Source organism: Mastomys coucha, unplaced genomic scaffold, assembly GCF_008632895.1.
Source record: "Mastomys coucha isolate ucsf_1 unplaced genomic scaffold, UCSF_Mcou_1 pScaffold12, whole genome shotgun sequence".
NCBI lineage: Eukaryota > Metazoa > Chordata > Mammalia > Rodentia > Muridae > Mastomys > Mastomys coucha.
In genome coordinates this window covers 7,773,149-7,791,640 of record NW_022196894.1, presented here as the reverse complement: position 1 = coordinate 7,791,640, position 18,492 = coordinate 7,773,149, and the positions used below count along the sequence as shown (strand labels likewise).

General features: G+C 38.2%; 1 protein-coding gene across 4 annotated transcripts in view; it reads left to right on the top strand.

The window, feature by feature from the left end:
* The window catches only part of Gspt1 (G1 to S phase transition 1), a 35,095-nt gene extending 18,728 nt beyond the window's left edge, over positions 1 to 16,367 (top strand). For all 4 annotated transcript variants that reach the window (XM_031362833.1, XM_031362841.1, XM_031362822.1 and 1 more), the window contains exons 7-15: positions 1,587 to 1,767; positions 2,866 to 3,020; positions 3,184 to 3,324; positions 6,507 to 6,600; positions 7,669 to 7,749; positions 12,270 to 12,443; positions 13,428 to 13,517; positions 14,130 to 14,298; positions 15,867 to 16,367. In XM_031362833.1, the coding sequence (XP_031218693.1) occupies positions 1,587 to 1,767; positions 2,866 to 3,020; positions 3,184 to 3,324; positions 6,507 to 6,600; positions 7,669 to 7,749; positions 12,270 to 12,443; positions 13,428 to 13,517; positions 14,130 to 14,298; positions 15,867 to 15,919 (1,138 nt within the window). In that variant the 3' untranslated portion in view covers positions 15,920 to 16,367. The remainder of the gene's footprint in view (positions 1 to 1,586; positions 1,768 to 2,865; positions 3,021 to 3,183; positions 3,325 to 6,506; positions 6,601 to 7,668; positions 7,750 to 12,269; positions 12,444 to 13,427; positions 13,518 to 14,129; positions 14,299 to 15,866) is intronic.
* The last annotated feature ends 2,125 nt before the right edge of the window (positions 16,368 to 18,492 follow it).

The following is an 18,492-nucleotide window of genomic DNA, read 5'->3' as shown; positions in this document are numbered from 1 at the left end:
AAAAAAAAAAAAAAAAAAGAATTGTATAAGTCATCTACTTAATTGAATAATTATGTAACCATTAGAAGATTACATTCTATTGCTAGGCAGTGAAAGGCAATGAAATAGGTTTTGGGATGCTAATGTATAATGTAAATAAGTACTGGAGGGGAAGGGGAATTGTTGATAGTTATTACCTTTCAGTAGCAAAGAAGAAAGTGTGTGTAAGCTTTGAAACCTTACTTATTCTGATTTTAAATGTTATGACCCTGAGAATTTAGGTACCTAGTAGAGTAATGCCTGGTTGAGAGAGAAACTTAGGTTCAGTGTCTAGCACTTGAGGAGAGAGATTCCTATATTCCTCTTCAGGAAGGACCACGTTGCTCTGTTTCATTGTTTGATTATTGTTGCTATTGAAACAAAAGTCTGGTTCCCTCTAGTTGGCCTGGAACTCCCTATACAGAACAGGCCAGCTTTAAATTCAGAGGTCTAGCTGTTTTCCCAAGTGCTGGGATTGAAGGGGTATGCCACCACGACTGGCAAGTGGGATAAGTCTTAATTAGTATTACACTAAAAAGACTATAAGCTATTACCATGAGTGTTTTGAAATAACTTATAGAATTACATAGTTCTTACACAGTGAAATAATATCAGTAATTTTAATTAGTAACCACTATTCCAACATGATGTGAATGGTGGTCTTGTGGGAAAAAATATGCTTTTTTGAGATGAGTTCTCATTCTGTAGTCTAGATTGGCCTCAAATTTATTCCTTCATAGTCTATAAATGATTATGGTATTGGGATATAGCCAGGCAGAGTGCTTTAAAAAGCACTCTGCCTGGCTTTAGTACCTTGTTTTTGCAGCAGATGTATTCTGTCATATAGTTAGAAAAGTGAAGAAAGGACGATTATCTCACTCTGTGATGTTGGATTTTGGAATTAGTTGTATTAATTATTTTTTTCTTGCTGTGATTAAACACCGTGACCAGAAGCAACTTATTGAAGAAAAAATTATTTGGGCTATAGTTCTAGAGGGATATGAATCCATGTGGCTGGGAGGCTTGACAGCAAGTAGCCACTGTGGTTGGAACAGCAAGCTGCGACCAAACCAAAAGCAGTGTGAAGCTTTCAATTCTCCAAACCAGTCTTCAGTGACATTTCACTTCTGACACGGCCATACCCTCTAAGCCTCCCTAAACATCACTACTATGTGATGGCCAAATCGTCCATGCCAACACTGAGGGGCACGGCTCATTCAAAGCACGATATTAGCATGTGACTCATCTTTGTTTTTCCTTTTGTTTTCTGTCACCTTTCTTATAGATATAGCCCAGGATGGTCTCGAACATTCTATATCCTCTTGCCTTAGTCCCTGATACTGGAATTAATCATGCCCAGCACTTTTACCTTTATGAATGTTTGCTTATAGTCTAGTTGACTATGCAAATGCTCTGTTCGACTGATACTGAATTCTCTTTTTTTATTTTACTAGTGTTATGACACAGATGAATAGTGGATTATGAAACTGGTTGTCATGTTTAATCACATGTTTAATAGTAAAGAATATTTTTAAAGATAATCATATATCCTTTAAAAATCCTTCCAGGTACTTGTCTTGGGCCTTAGACACAAATCAGGAAGAACGAGACAAGGGTAAAACAGTAGAGGTGGGCCGTGCCTATTTTGAAACAGAGAAGAAGCATTTTACAATTCTAGATGCTCCTGGCCATAAGAGTTTTGTCCCAAATATGATTGGTGGTGCCTCTCAAGCCGACTTGGCTGTACTGGTAAGAAAGCCATTTGTATTCTGTACATATCTATTAATAGCCCAGGCTGTATCTTTTCCATTGAAAAGGCTTAAACCAATGATCTTCACATATTGCTATGTAAGTTTTTATCACTGATTTGTATCACCATGTACCTCTGGCTGGCCTGGTTAGAGATCTGCTTGCCTCTCTAATTGAAGGTGTGCTCTACAACTCTAACTTTAATATTCTAATCACTCTCTAAAAGACATAGTGCATTATGACAAAATACAATAAACATTTTCTTGTTGTTATCCATGTGTTCAAATTTAGTGTTTTCTTGAATGCTAACCCCAATCTTCCATTTCTCCTTCCCCTTTCCCTTTCCCTCCTTCTTGGTGGTACATGCTCTCCTCAGACTCATTATCCTCTTGCTTCAGACTCCCAATGCTAGGATTACAAGTATGCAACAGCATACACTCTGATTAGAGTTTTCTGTTGAGTGGTTCACAATTGCCTGTAACTCAGGATTCAAGGGTATCTGATACTTCTGGCCTTAGCAGGAGCCTATACTCACACATACTAGAGATTGGACTTGGGTCCCTGAAATTGCTAAATACATATTTTATCACATTCTTAGCCTGAAACATTTGAAGTAAATGTACATGTATCCTAGACTTAGGGCATTTAAAGGGTTAGAAAAAGCACCCATATTTATTTGTTTTGATATTTTGGCACAGCACATGGAAATAACTAACAATGAGCCATACCTACTCATCCATAACCCTCCTTTTTCTTTGTCTTGTTTATTTTGAGACAGGGTTTCTCTGTGTAGCCCTGGCTGTCCTGGAAATCATCAGTTGACCAGGCTGGCCTCGAACTCAGATCTGCCTATCTCTGCCTCCTGAGTACTAGGATTAAAGGTGCTTACCATCACCACCACCTCAGCCACCAAACATTAAATCCTCAAATCTTTGAGCCATTGAGACACCATATGACTAAATGTGTCCACCGTAACACGTGTGCTCTGGATCCTTGGGAAGCTTTCTTATAGAAGTGCAGATGTTTTGCTGCTAGATTTGGTAGGGGGTGGACATGGCCTGAATGTCGAAGAATAAATTACTTGGTTTCTTGCAATAGGTAATCTCAGCCAGGAAAGGAGAATTTGAAACTGGATTTGAAAAAGGAGGACAGACAAGAGAACATGCAATGTTGGCAAAGACAGCAGGTGTCAAACACTTAATTGTGCTTATTAATAAAATGGATGATCCAACAGTAAACTGGAGCAATGAGAGGTAAGCTGAGATGCTTTGCTGGTTTTTATAGACAGGTCAGTGAAGTTATTGTTTTGTTATTGTTTGCATTGTTTCTTCCAGTTTTTTAAAGCTTTCATTTGTTTACTGATAAAAGTAGAGTTTGTCTAGTTGGCATAATTGATTTATTTCTAAATATTCATAGATACGAGGAATGTAAAGAGAAACTAGTACCATTTTTGAAAAAAGTTGGCTTCAATCCCAAAAAGGACATTCATTTTATGCCCTGCTCAGGACTGACGGGAGCAAATCTTAAAGAGCAATCAGATTTCTGTCCTTGGTACATGTGAGTAACCTTTCTGACTTTTATTTTTAAAGGGAGGATGGACATATCTTAATAGTAATTGAAAAGAGATTTTGGCTGTAGCCTTGGTTTTAAAAGAGTTATGACCTTTGCCTTCTAAAAAAACTTTGGGATCGATTGATTGATTGATATATATTGGTATATGCTTATGTGTGCAATGTGAAGGTGCTTGCCCATATTTGTGTTTGTACAGCCTAGAGGTTGACACCAGGAGTTTTGAAACAGTTTTTCACTGAGCCTAAAACTAACTGATTGGGCTCGAATGACTAGATAGTTTAGCCTGTATCAGTCTCTCGTCCTAGTACTGGAATTACAGATGAATGCTACCACCTGGCTTTTACATGGGTGTTGGGGTCCAAACTATATCCTTGTGCTTGCATAGCAGGCACTTAACTCACCGAGCCGCCTCCCCAGCCCTGTGTAGTCTTTTTTGAGTAATAGTTCCTTATGGGGCTTTGGCCTATATCATTAGTAGGTTACTTGCCTTATAAACATGAGGCCTCTGGGGTTCAATTTCCCAGATCGACTTACTTGAGCACACAGAAACCCAAAAAGATTTCTTATGTTTAAGTCCCTTACTAGATAAATGATGGGTACTTAGCAAGTATTTTTCCATTCTATATTAAATTCCTTCATAGCTTCCCTTTCTTCGTGCTTGTTTATGTTGCGTAGAATCTAGAGCCTTGCCCATACTGAATGTGTTTCGTGTCACTTGAGCTATTCTCTCTTAACCCTCCTATTTTTCATTGAGCCTGTGAATGCAGATCCACATGTGCTACAGGGCCTAGCAGAGGTCAGAGACCTCAGCACAGGTTGGCTCTCTCTCCCCTTCCTGTGTAGCCTCTCACTTCCGCTGCTTCACTCTATTCCCGCTGGCCTATGATTATCCACGTGATTCTCCAATTTCTGCCTCCTATCTTCTCTTAGCAGTCTTGGAATTACAAATGTGTGTCAGCAAATCCATGTTTTGTTTTGTTTTTAAAATATATCTAGTCTATTGTCATATTATGGTGTCAGCTGCCAAGCCTGGTGACTTCCTCGTAGAAGAAGAAAACAAATTTGTGCAAGTTGTGCTCTGAGCTCCACAGGGGTGCACGTGCGAGCGTAAACACACACACACACACACACACACACACACACACACACACTGAATGAATGAATGAATGAATGAATGAATGAATGAACGAACGAATGATCAATCTATCCAAGGTCACAAAGATATAGCCCTACAGAAGAAGATAAGACCAATGTAGTTTCTAAAGTAATTGTTAAGATTTTAGGTTTTCAGGGCTGGAGAGAAGGCTCAACAGTTAAGAGCACTTGTTGCTCTTACATATGACCTGGAAATTGGTTCCTAGCACCCACATGGCAGCTAACAACCATCTGTAACTGCAGTTCTAGGGGATCTGATGCTCTTTTACCTCCTTAGATAGTAGGCACACACATGATGCACATACATGTATATAGACAAACCACCAAATACATACATCTAAATTTAACAAAACCTCCTTTTCTCTTTTATATTTAGTTCTCAGTTTATTTTTTTGTGTAAGGTTTATGGTCTTTACCTAGCTAAGTTCATTTTGTTTGATATATGGGCATACAATTATTCTGGTACAATTTTTCTGTAATTACCACCCTTATTAGGAATCAAATGGACATAAATGTTGAGGATTTTTTTCTCTCTCTCAGTTCTCTTCTGTTCAACTGTTTATCTTAGTTCTATATAGTCTTGCTTACTGTAGAACTTGGAAATTGGTTAAAATTTTGCTTTTTTTCCTTCCCCCCCCCTTTTTTTTAAGATTTATTTTATTTATATGAGTACACTATAGCTGTCTTCAGACATGCCAGAAGAGGGCCTCAGATCCCATTTCAAATGGTTGTGAGCCACCAAGTGGTTGCTGGGAATTGAACTCAGAACCTCTGGAAGAGCAGTCAGTGCTCTTAACCTCTGAGCCATCTCTCCAGCCCCTCAGCCCCTTTTCTTACCTCTCTCTCCTTCCTTTCTTTCTCTCTTTCTCTCTTTCTTTTGGGGAGGGGGGCTATTGTGAGTCTCTTGAACTTCCACACATATTTTAGAATTAGTTTGTAATTACTCTAAAGCAGATACCCTTGCTAGACAAATTGTTGCCTCACAGAGGAGAAGTTGTGTTATGAAACCCTGATTTTACATTTTACAATGCATGAAATTTGGTACTTGAAAATAGAAATAGATTATAGGCATTTGGTGCATGCTTGAAGCAGGAGGATTGAGCTTAAGGCAAGTCTAGAAGATATAGCAAAGCCTTCTGTTCCTGCCAGGCAGTGGTGGCGTATGACTTTAGTCCCAGCACTTGGGAGGCAGAGGCAGGTGGATTTCTGAGTTTGAGGCCAGCCTGGTCTAACAGAGTGAGTTCCAAGACAGCCAGGGCTATACAGAGAAACCCTGTCTCAAAATAAAACAAAAAGCCAAAACAAAAACCCTTATGTTCCTTGTCCTTATGTAGTTAGTATTACAATGAAGACTGTTGCAAAGCATTTCTAACTTAATATAAAGTTCTGGAGAAACTGGACCAGGACAGCTCAGCCGGTCAAGGTGCTTGCTGCCAAGCTTAATGGCTTTAGTTCTTGCCCCAGGACCCAGACCATTCAAGGAGAGAACTGACTCTTGCAAACTGTCCTCTGACCCCATATGGACACACACAGACACACAAACACAGTAAGTTAATTAGTAAACATCCAGAGAAAGTCTGTGTATGTTTTGTAGTTTTTGTTTTGTTGTGTTCTGTTTTGAGACAATAATCTCACTATGTAGCCCTATTTTTTTAAAGATTTTATTTATTATTATACATAGTACACTGTAGCTGTCTTCAGACACACCAGAAGAGGGCATCAGATCTCATGATGGGTGGTTGTGAGCCACCATGTGGTTGCTGGGATTTGAACTCATGACCTTCAGAAGAGTAGTCAGTGCTCTTACCCGCTGAGCCATCTCACTAGCCCCCTAGGGAGCTTTTTAAAGTAAGGTATTTTGTTTTACTTTAGTTTTCTAAGGTGTAAGTTTCATGAAATGGAAATATATTAAATGAAAAAGCATACATGGGAAAAATGTCATTTTTTGTATAAATTAGATTTTTAAAAATTATTGTGTTTACTTTCTTTAATTGATACTGTTCTGTTCTCAGTGGCTTACCATTTATTCCATATCTGGATAATTTGCCAAACTTCAATAGATCAGTTGATGGACCAATCAGGCTGCCAATTGTCGATAAGTACAAGGTACCTCAAATATCGAAGTTACTATATTTCAGAGAAGAAATCATTGTCTTTTATTATGTTATAGAAAAAATTATTAATAATAACATTTATTATTCTTTTGAATGTTTGTTTATGGAAGGCCATGATTTTCAGCTTAGGTTGGATATTTTCAGTGAATCGTTTTTTAGCTGTAATAATAATACAATGAAAAGGCTGTTCTGAAAGATTTTTCACATTAAAACTGGTAGCTATTGATAAGTAACTTTGCAAGAAGAAGAGTGCATTTAGTTGTAATATGACCAATATATGAGGGCTTTTTTTGTCAGAGTGCAGAGCATTAGGTGTGGTGGTGCTGCATTTAATTTCAGCACTTGGGAGGCAGAGACAGGAGAGTCTGTTACCTCAAGGCTAGCAAATGCTAGGCTAGCCAGGGCCATACAGTGAGACCCTGTCTCCACGTAAACGATTCCACACATCTCAAATGCCTACAAAAAAGTTTGGCTTCCTCGGTTTCAGTCGGATTTCCAGTTGATTCTTAGATACTTTGATCCTAGATACTTTGTTTCTTAGATGCTTCGTTTCTTAGATACTTTGTTTCTTAGATGCTTCGTTTGCAGTACAGAGGCTTGAGCAAGCTGTCTGCACTGAGCTCCAAGTCCTCAGCTCAGTCCTTAGAGGGTGACAGTAACAATTCATGTCATGTTTTACTTACTTTAAAGTCTTTTATCCTTTGATTAACTCTGTTCTTAAGTTTACAAATAAGTAGTTTTTCTAAATTTGTACAAATAGTTCAGATCTTCCGACATAAAGCTCTGTGCTGTTTTCTGCAGAAGCTGTCTTTTTAAAGCTCAAGCATTCTTTGTTATTTAATGTAAATGTACTCAGGCCTAAGATACAAATTATTCTTGAGTATCTGTTACCTCTTATGTGGTTAAGAATAATCGTGAACATTCTATCACTTCCTAAGCTAAATATTTTTCCTTGATAGATAATTCCTATAGAATTTCATTTTGGGTTATCTACCTGCTATAATCAGCAATAAAAGTCTTAAAAGTTTTTACTTTTTTTTTTTATCCAAAATTTGAATAGGATATGGGGACTGTGGTCCTGGGAAAGCTGGAATCTGGATCTATCTGTAAAGGCCAACAGCTTGTAATGATGCCAAATAAGGTAAGCGTTTACTGTGTGTTGTCTTACTTTAGTCTCTTGAAAATGTTCACAGAGCCTAAACTTTTAAAAAACTTAGGAATTTCTACCAAAACAAATATGTTTTATAAGTAATAATTATTTTATTAATCTTAGGTGAAATTAAAGAACAAGTAGAGGCTGGGCAATGGAGGCGCACTTTAAATCCAGCGTTAGAGAGGCAAAGGCAGGGGAATCTCTGAATGTGAGGACAGCTTGATCTGTAGAGTTCCAGGACAGCCAAGAACCATCTAAAAAAAATTAAAAACAAAACAAAAAAAAACTGTTTTATTTTGTTTTTTGTTTTTTTAAATCAGTTACAAAGGATTAACTGACCCTGTTAGAAGGTATACCATGGGGCTAGAGAGATGGCTTAGTGGTTAAGAGCACTGACTGCTCTTCTAGAGGTCCTGAGTTCAATTCCCAGCAACCACATGGTGGCTCACAACCATCTGTAATAGGATCTGATGCCCTGTTCTGGTGTGTCTGAAGACAGGGACAGTGTACTCACATATGTATGCTAAGGGGTTTGCAGTAGTTAAGTGACTGCTTTAGTTAATAACACAAATTAAGTGAGAAAGGAAACTTAGGCTCTATCCTGGTGTGCCTACGTGTCTGTGGTCTGTGTCATTCAGATGCCACAAAATAGTATATCCTTGACTGTACTTTCAGGGAAATACTACTGCTACTAGTACTACTACTACTACTACTACTACTACTACTATAAGTAGTGATAATAACTATTATTACTATTTAGTAATAATAGTAATAGTAATAATAACTACTAGTATTAATGTTAGTATTAGTATTATTAGTATTTTGGAGTGTTATTGTTACTGGTAAAAAAAAAAAAACTCCCAGCCCCAAACTAAGGACCTACCTTAGCTCTTGCTAATTAGGCACTTTAGCATTGACCTAAATCCCCAGCCCTCAAAGATCATTTTGTAACTTGTTACTGGAGAAGTCTCTCTGAACCTATAGTGTGTCTTGAGTTCTTTGAATAGCTATGCTCATAGTAGCACTGCTCCGAAATGGCCAAAATGTGGCATGCCTATACAGTAGAAAAGTATTCAGCTATCACTGGAATGCATGGCAGTCCATTTAACCCCTCTCATTAGCTGAAACCTTTCTTTGTTGTGTCTTGCACTTAGTAAAGTTGTTAAGGCAGCTCAGCATCTCCAGAGCCCTGAGTTCCAGTTCCAACACCCGTGTCAGGTGCTTACAGCCACCTGTGAGAGACAAAATGTAATCTCAACTATTGTCAAGAAAAGAAAACTAGATCATGCTCCAACATGGGAGAACTTAAGAAGACATTATATAAAGTGAAAGCCAATCATAAAAAGTCCGATATTCTTTGTGTTTATATTTGTGGTGCTTTTATGTGCCGAGCCCTTCTGCTACTGAGTTATAGTCCCAGCCCTACAAGTACTATATGATTTATGTGAGGTCCCTAGAAATAATGGTGAAGTGCTTAGAGATAATGCGTGTTGTTTATTGAGTATGTGTAATTTCACATTTGCAACATGAGTAGAGACCAGTTCTGAATTGCTTAGCAGTGTTGACTTCACCTGTTTATTATGAACTTCCTCCCACCAGCTTTATGCTTACAGGTAGTGCATTGTAGGTGAGTTACTACCACACACGTCGACAGGTAGTGCATTGTAGGTGAGTTACTACCACACACCTCGAGAGTTGATGTGCAGATTGGATGCTTGCTGCTGATGCAGAGTACCGGAATTTACTTCCAGAACTTTAGGCAGCTTACAAATCTCCTTTTCTCTCGTTCCATAATGTTTTTTTGGACTTTATGGGTACCTGTACTCAGTTGGTATGCACATCAATATAAATAATTTTTTTAAAAAAACTACATTTTTTTTTTTAATGTAGTTTACAATTAAACATTTCAAAGCCGGTTGTGGTAGTGCACTTGGGAAGGTATAGGAAGGAGATTCTGGAGTTAAGGTCATAATATGTTATATAGGGCTTTGAGGTACCTTGGGTAACTTAAAAATTGAACATAAAATATTAAGTCACGGGTGGTGGCACATGCCTTTAATCCCAGCACTCTGGAGGCAGAGGCAGGCAGGTTTCTGAGTTTGAGACCAGCCTGGTCTACAGAGTGAATGCTATAGCTATACAGAGAAACCCTGTCTCCAAACGAAAAGAAAAAAAGAAAAAAGAAAAGAAAATATTTAAGGGCTGGCAGGGTGGCTCAGTATATAAAAGAGTTGACCCTTGGGAGGCAGAGGCGGATTTCTGAGTTCGAGGCCAGCCTGGTCTACAGAGTGAGTTCCAGGACAGCCAGGGCTACACAGAGAAACCCTGTCTCAAAAAAAAAAAAAGCTTAACCCTAGAACCCACATAAAGGAGAGAGGAGAACAGTGCTCTGCAGAGCTGCCCTCTGACTTCCCCACATGCACCATGCACACCCACACCTACCCACACCCAAACCAAGCACACATTAAAACAAACAAATCCTGTGAGTGGGCTTAAAGCTAGATCTGATGATTTTTATTGTGAGGTATTATAAAATTATACCAAGAAACAAATTGATGTTTTTAGTGCTTTCTAGTTAGATACCTTGTTAATACATGTAATGCTGTGGTCCCATTGTCTGTATTACTCCTCCATCCTTCCCATGCAGGGCCATGGCCTATTTATTGGTGAAACAAAAGAGAAAGTGATATCAGTAGCAATACTGTGCTGACCATAGCAGCACGTGACTGTCCAGTTCTTCTTTGTATATATGAATGCTTCGCTCACAGCTGTGCATTATGTACACCTAGTGCCCACAGCAGCCATGGAATGTTGCCTTTCCTGGAAGTGGAATTATAAGTAGTTGTGAGCTACCAGTTGGGTGCTGGGAATTGATAATGGGTCCTCTGGAAGAGCAGCAAATGCTCTTAACACTATGTCATCTTTCCAGCATACAAACTTTCAGAAATACATGCTTAATTGAGGATTGACCTGCTGCGGGGAAATAATTCTTGAATTTTGAAATTTACATTTAAGAGAGTTAAAAATCCAGTTATTGGGCTGGTGAGATGGCTCAGTGGGGAAGAACACCGACTGCTCTTCGAAAGGTCATGAGTTCAAATCCCAGCAACCACGTGGTGGCTCACAACCACCCATAATGAGATCTGACGCCCTCGTCTGGTGCGTCTGAAAACAGCTACAGTGTACTTACATATAATAAATAAATAAATCTTTTAAAAAAAATTAAAAAGAAAATCCAGTTATTAAATTTGATGTTTGTCTTAGTTTCCTGTGGCTGATAAAATACCCTAAGAAAAGCAAGTCAAGGAAGGGGCTAGAGAGGTGACTCAGCCCTTAAAGAGAACTTAATTCATGTAATACACGGCATTCTACACACAGATGAACATACACCTATACACAAATAAGAAGAATTTTCTAAAACTATAGCAATGAGTCTGGAAAGGTGGCTTAGTGCTTTAGGAACATTTGTTGCTCTTGCTGACCACTTGGGTTCAGTTCCAGGGCATCTGATGTTCTTACTTCTGACCTTTTAGCTCCAGGCACACATGTGGGGCACATGTATACATTTAGGTAAAACACACATGCTTAAAATAAATAGTTTTGGAGAGCTGAGCAAGCAACTCAAAGGATCAAGGCTTTATTTGAGCTCTTCTTAGTGGCAGGAAAGTCAAGGCCACAGAAGTTTGAAGCCACTGATCACAATGCGTTTGTGATGAGAGAAGGATAAGTACTAGCGCTCAGCTCACTTTCTCCATGTTGTAGTACGTCCCTAGCTCAGAGAGTGACCCCAGCCACAGTAAAGATGGTTCTTCCCACATCACTTAACTTAAGGTAGTTCTGTTCAAGCATGCCCAGGGGCTAAACTGGCCTACCTGGACATTTACCTCCTAGTAATTCCAGATCTTGTCAGTTGACAGTGCTAAACATCACAATGTTTTAATTTTGAAAATGAAGTTTGTTCTGTATTTTACTTAGAAGTTGTTAGAATGTGATGCTTAAAAATAACAAGTTGTCACATTTGCAACTGTGTAGCAAGTGGCAGAGTGCTTGTCTGACAAGCACAAGTCACTGAGATTGATCCCCTTTCTTTTCCTCAGAAGTTTTGTTTTTTAAAGATTTACTTATTTATTTCATGTATATGAGTACACACTGTAGCTGTACAGATAGTTGTGAGCCTTCATCTGGTTGTTGGGAATTGACTTTTAGGACCTCTGCTCCCTCTGCTCACTCCAAAGATTTATTATTATAAATAAGTACACTGTAGCTGCCTTCAGACACAGCGGAAGAGGATGTCAGATCTCATTACGGGTGGTTGTGAGCCACCATGTGGTTGCTGGGATTTGACTCAGGACCTTCAGTAGAGCAGTCAGTGAGTGCTCTTACCCACTGAGCCATCTCACCAGCCCAAAATATTTTTATTTTGACTTGTGGAATTATAGCTTCTTAACAAATAAACATCAAGGTCATTTTATATCTTATAAAATGTCCAACTTTGGTTTCTTTTTAAGCACAACGTGGAAGTTCTTGGAATACTTTCTGATGATGTAGAAACAGACTCTGTAGCTCCAGGTGAGAACCTCAAAATCAGACTGAAAGGAATCGAAGAGGAAGAGATTCTTCCAGGCTTCATCCTTTGTGATCTTAATAACCTTTGTCATTCTGGACGCACATTTGATGCCCAGGTAAAGAAGTTACTACATTCATCTTCGTGGTTGTTAAAACTTAATTTCAGTGCCTTTGTCCTGAATATTTGTGACGTGCCACATGACCAGGATCAGAGGAACTCATTTGTACATTACAACTATAGTATCTCATAGTTTCCAAGATGCTGTAAGAATTTACCAGGTAGTAATTTTTGTAAATTTCATTCTTATTTTTGGTTTGTTGGTAAAATTTAACTAATGTTCATTTTGTAAAGGCAGACCATGATATATCATCAATAAATGTTTAGCTTAAAATTTCCTTGATTTGACTATAGCATAGTTGTCTGCTCATCCAGAGCCAGTGTGTTTTTAGACTTGGGCCTCACTTATATTTAAGTCACTTTTATATCTTGGGAGAGTAAGAACAAATGACTGGTACCATTAACAGACCTTTTTGAGTACTGTTAAACTGGAGCTAGAGAGCTGGCTCAGTGGTTAAGAGTTCTTGCTGTTCTCATAGAGGTTCCAAATGCGTGTAGGTTACAACTGCCTATAACTCCAATTCCATGGGATCCAGCGCCCTTTCTGACCTTGTCATGCTCCAGGTGTGCAATGGTGCACAGACAGAACGTGCAGGCAAATCTTAATCCTTCCCCCAAAAAGTATGAGTTAGTTTTTGTTTGTGTTTTAATGCCAAATACATTCTCTTGTTTACTGACTGTGCCTTGAGTATTGAGAAATGGATAAGTTTTGGGAGGATTACATCTAGGTAATGTGTTCCTTTATTCTATGGGTGATACACAGTGAAGGCTTCTTAAAAGAGTCTGCCTGTTGAACTGACATCAACCAGGCACTTGCCCGTTTCCATACAGGGCAATGGTTATGGTAGACCTGCGTTGTCCACAGAATAACAAGGTATAAGTCCAGTAAAAGAAAGGGATTTCTGTTGCTTCTTGGAATATTATGCCTTTAGAACATTAAAGATAAAGTTATGAGGATTTTGTTTTGTTTTTAATTTGACAGATAGTGATTATAGAGCACAAGTCCATCATCTGCCCAGGGTATAATGCGGTGCTGCATATTCATACATGTATCGAGGAAGTCGAAATAACAGTGAGTTTGGCTTTTGGGATGACACGTTTGTTTATTTATTTGGGGTTTTAAAATGTTGTATCCTGATAACTTCTGACCAGCAGTATTGATAGTTATTTTTTCCACTCTGGGAGGAGGGTGTGTTCATGTAAAGGTCAGAGGACAACCCTCTGGAGTCATTTGTCTTCTTCCACTTTAAGGACCAAACTCAGGTCAAGAGACTTATGTGGCAAATGCTTTTACCTGAAAAGCTAGTATGCTTTCTGTCTTTTGTTTTTGTTATTTTGAGACAGGATCCCACTGTGTAGCTTAGGCTGGCTTGGAACTCATCATCCTCCTGCTTTGGCTTCTCAAGGGTTAGGATTACAGTTATTCAGCTGGGAAGTGGCGGTGCATGCCTTTAATCCCAGCACTGGGGAGGCAGAGGCAGGTGGATTTCTGAGTTTGAGGCCAGCCTGGTCTACAGAGTGAGTTCTAGGACAGCCAGGGATACACAGAGAAACCCTGTCTCAAAAACAAAGAACAAAGATTACAGGTATTCAGTACCATGCCCAGGTTATATTTATTTATATTTTCAGAGTTACTTAAATTTAACATTTTAATTTTTTTTCTTAATCCTCTTTTCTTGGCTAGGCCTTAATCTGCCTGGTAGACAAAAAATCAGGAGAGAAAAGTAAGACTCGACCCCGTTTTGTAAAACAAGATCAAGTATGCATTGCTCGTTTAAGGACAGCAGGAACCATCTGCCTGGAAACTTTTAAGGACTTCCCTCAGATGGGACGTTTTACCTTAAGAGATGAGGGTAAGAGTTTTTCAGTGTCTCTAATGTCACGCTTTAGTAATCAACATTATGTAAGTACTGTTCTTATTGCAGTAGATTCAAAGAAACCCCAGATACATGTTCTGTTTTTAAATAAAAAACAGAATTATCATATACTACCTCTAATGTTCTATGTTGGAAAAAATTAAATTTACTAAGATACTTCTATACTGAAGACTTATAGTAAATATGAGGATACAAGGGTTATATGGCTTGATTTTTTTTTTTTTTTTTATATGAAATTCACATTCTGGAGGGCATCCATTTCTACACTACCTTTGATTGATACAGAATAGCTGTATTTTTTTTCTAATGGTCCAAAAATTCCTTGATATGAAAATGGAATGATCTGGGATATTTTCTTGTGGTCTAATGTTTCTAAAGCTTTGGGGTTTTTTTTTTGTTTTTGTTTTTGTTTTTTTTTTAATGAGGTCTCAAGTAGTCCAAGCTGTCCTCAAACTTAATGTATGGTCTTTGATGATCTGATGACCCTGAACTTCTGATCCTCCTGCCTCTGCTTTGCTTACATGCCCTGCCACACTCCACAGGCCACACTGTATCCCCAAGCGCTGTGTGTTGTTTTGAGGCAGAGGCTCATAGTGGAGCCTGTGTTGGCCTCCTACTCATAGTAGTCTTTCTGCCTTGGCTTCCTGAGTGCTGGGATTACAAGTTTGAATCCCCATGTCTGGCAACTAGAAAACTACATAGACCTCTGTAGTTAAACAGAAAATACAAATAACCATTTAACATGGAACTTTCCAATATTAAACCATGGTAGAGAATACAGTATAAAACTTTTGATGTTACTTTTTTTCCCAAAAGATTGACTAGGTCATATCTTCACTTTAAACATTTCATCTTCCAAACTTGTTCATAGTGACATTTTTATACTTAATAGCTTAACAGGTTTTTGCTTGTTTGTTTGCTTTTGAGGCATCCTTTCTATGTCAGGCCCAGTTAGCCTTAAACTCAAGATTCCAAATGCTAGAATTACAGGTATTTGCCCTGTGCCTAGTTCTAAATAAGTTTGCCTTGTGCCCATAGAGCCTAACAGAATCTAACAGGAAGAAGAAAAGAAAGGAAGCATGCAGGAAGATAACAGTGTTTAGCTTCTCATGCGTCCTGAATCATGAATGGAGCCTGAGGGTTTGTCACCACTCTTTGGTCCTCAGCATGCTCCTGGAGAATGTTTTCACTCAGCCACATGCTCTATCTTTATAGTCACTGAGGGATAGCTTTCCTTTTTAGTTGCTATACAGATACATGTGACCCTTTTTTGTTTTGTTTTATTTAACAGAATCTTTTAAGTTTAGCCACATTGTTGAATATGCTGTAAATTATAATTTTATCATTGAGTGGTATTCTGTTGTAGGCCACTTCCAGTAAGACTCATTTAAAATGACCTAACCAAATACTGTGGTTTGGGTGAACAGAGGTATTAAATCAGGAATTTGCACAAAGACAAAATTTCCTTTGGATTAATAGTTACATTACATTAACTTGCTGTTAACTACTGAAAGACTTTTTTTTCCTCAAAATTTCATTTCTAGGTAAGACCATTGCAATTGGAAAAGTTCTGAAACTGGTTCCAGAGAAAGACTAAGCATTTCCTTGATGACCCTGCACAATACTGTGAGGAAAACTGACTGCAGAAGCCTACTCACACCGCCTTCTCTTACTTTCTGCCCATTGACAAACCTCTCCCCATACTTTGCAAAGAAAATTCACAGCAAAAGTCCACATTATGTCAGCTTTCTCATATTGAGAGCTCTGCTATGCCACTGTTGAATTTTCCCAAGATTTTGCCCCCCATCCCCACCCCCTTTCAAACTTGGCTTCCTTGGACAGACTTGGCACTAGCTTTGTAAGTGATGTGGACATAATTGCCTACAATAATGAAAACCAACAGGAATTTTTTTTATTTTTCATTTTCCTCTTAGGCATAGTCTTTTTTCTCCCAGGCAGATCATTCTGAGTGTGCGAGTGTGTGTGTGCACATGTTAAAAAGACAACTACCATGTTAATAAAATATTCAATTTGAAACCCTTTCAGTATTTGAATTGCTTTTGAATTCTGTTTTTTATCTTAATGTAATGTTACATTAGCTTTTTAAATGCCAAGTAATTGAATACATTTTATTACTTGGATTTTTCTAAACTCTCACTTCAAATTCACTTTAAATGGAGCATTTACAAACACTGCTCAAGTTTGTATTAAAGGAAAGATTTTGTTTGGGCCCTTATTATTGATGATTAATGCATACATAAACACCTTTATGCAGCTGTAACACTGCTTTAGTAACTAGTCTATTTGCTATTTTCTGCCAATTGGTATGATTTCTTAAAGACAGTATGATGTTTTGAAATTAAAAAAACATCATTACTGTCAACTTTGTAAGTAGGCTTAATGAAACTGTGTCCCTACAGACAGCTCCATTAGCTTTTTACATTAATGGAATTCAGAGGAAAAGCATGTTGAGACTGGCAACCATCCTTTGATTTCTCTTAAGAGCTGCATGCATCTAGTATGGAACCCTGCCAGTTGCACAGGCTACTCACATTGTTACTCATGTTAAAGGATGAAGAGCCTGGCTGCTTCATGCTATTTCTCAATCCAGTGACTAAATAAGCATAGCTAGTCATCACAAACTGCTTACACTAACATAAACAAGAATAAATAGAAACAAGCACACAGTAGGTGTTATCTCAATTATTTCTCAACTGTAAGCTGGAATTTGCTAAGCATGATTTGGGTGAACCACAGTGCAGCATTGTGGTGTGGGGTGTCTCCAGCTTGGGGGGGGGGGCATTTCTACTACAGCTATCCGAAAAATTTTTCAGGAGAATGAATGGGAAGTGGAAGAGGTTTGTCAGAGGCCTCCTTTCTGTAGAATATGTGCTTCCATTTGCACATATTTTACGTTGTGATTCCTAAGATCTGTTGTAACGGTATGTTTAATGGTATGGCCCATCCCTGTAATCTTGTTCTGCAGAAAAGAAAAGCCTAGCCAACTGCATTTCCAGTCAGAACAAATTACAGTGCAATGCCAACTGCAGAGATGAAGGAGTTGGTGTCAAGGACAGGGCTAAGGTAGTGCCTACAGCTTCTTTGAACTACACATATGGCTATTACATTGATGAAATTCAAATTTTACGATGTCTGCAAATATCTGGGCTTTTATTTTCTGTGATATATGGAAGCTCTAACGAGAACAAAATACTTCATATATTTCCATGCTAATAAGGGAAAATATTAGCAAATGCTTGAGGTTTGTTTTGTTTGTTTTTCAAGACAGGGTTTCTCTGTATAGTCCTGGCTGTCCTGGAACTCATTCTGTAGACCAGGCTGGCCTCGAACTCAGAAATCCGTCTGCTTCCGCCTCCCAAGTGCTGGGATTAAAGGCATTCGCCACCACCACCCGGCTAATGCTTGAGTCTTAATGAATCTTTAGAACTATTGAATCACTGAAATTATTTTGAAAGATTTCCCTTTTGAAATTAAACCTTTTTAAAAACAAGTTCTGTCTGGTATTAATAAAACACTTAAACTCTTAAGAATGTTGTGTGCATGTTGCCAAGATTCTTAAGTACATGACTTGGCCAGCACCTGTGAAAGGCCTACCTCTACAAGCTAAGAGAAGGACAAAGGTAATTTTAAAGTTTTCATTGGGATTATATCACTTCAGCAGGATTCATCAACACCATACATTTTAGGGACTTTGAAGTTTAAAAGAGTATGTATCTCCATTTAGACCCATCCATTTTAGAGTAGTGGTTATATATCAGATTGTTATTTCAATAAGGAGATAAAATGTCTGAAGTAAACATGAAATGTGTGCAGATGTTAGATTTTTAAAGAGCAACACAGTTTTGTGCTATCATTCTGCCTTCTGCAAGTTTAACCTATGTGGTTGACAGTGCAAAAGGATAACTACACATTATGGGTTCTAAAGATGCTATGCTTGTCAGCTATACTTAACAAAGGCATGTTAACATGATTTGCTTTGCCCTATTTTACATTAATGATCATCATATGACTTTTATGCTAAGGTATTTATCAAGTAAATATATTGAATTTTAAGAGATGGTATTTAAAAACATTGTAATTGTCATCTTTTTCTTACTGAGGAGGAGGAAATGCAGCATTTTATTATTGTTACTACAGAATTTGCTATCC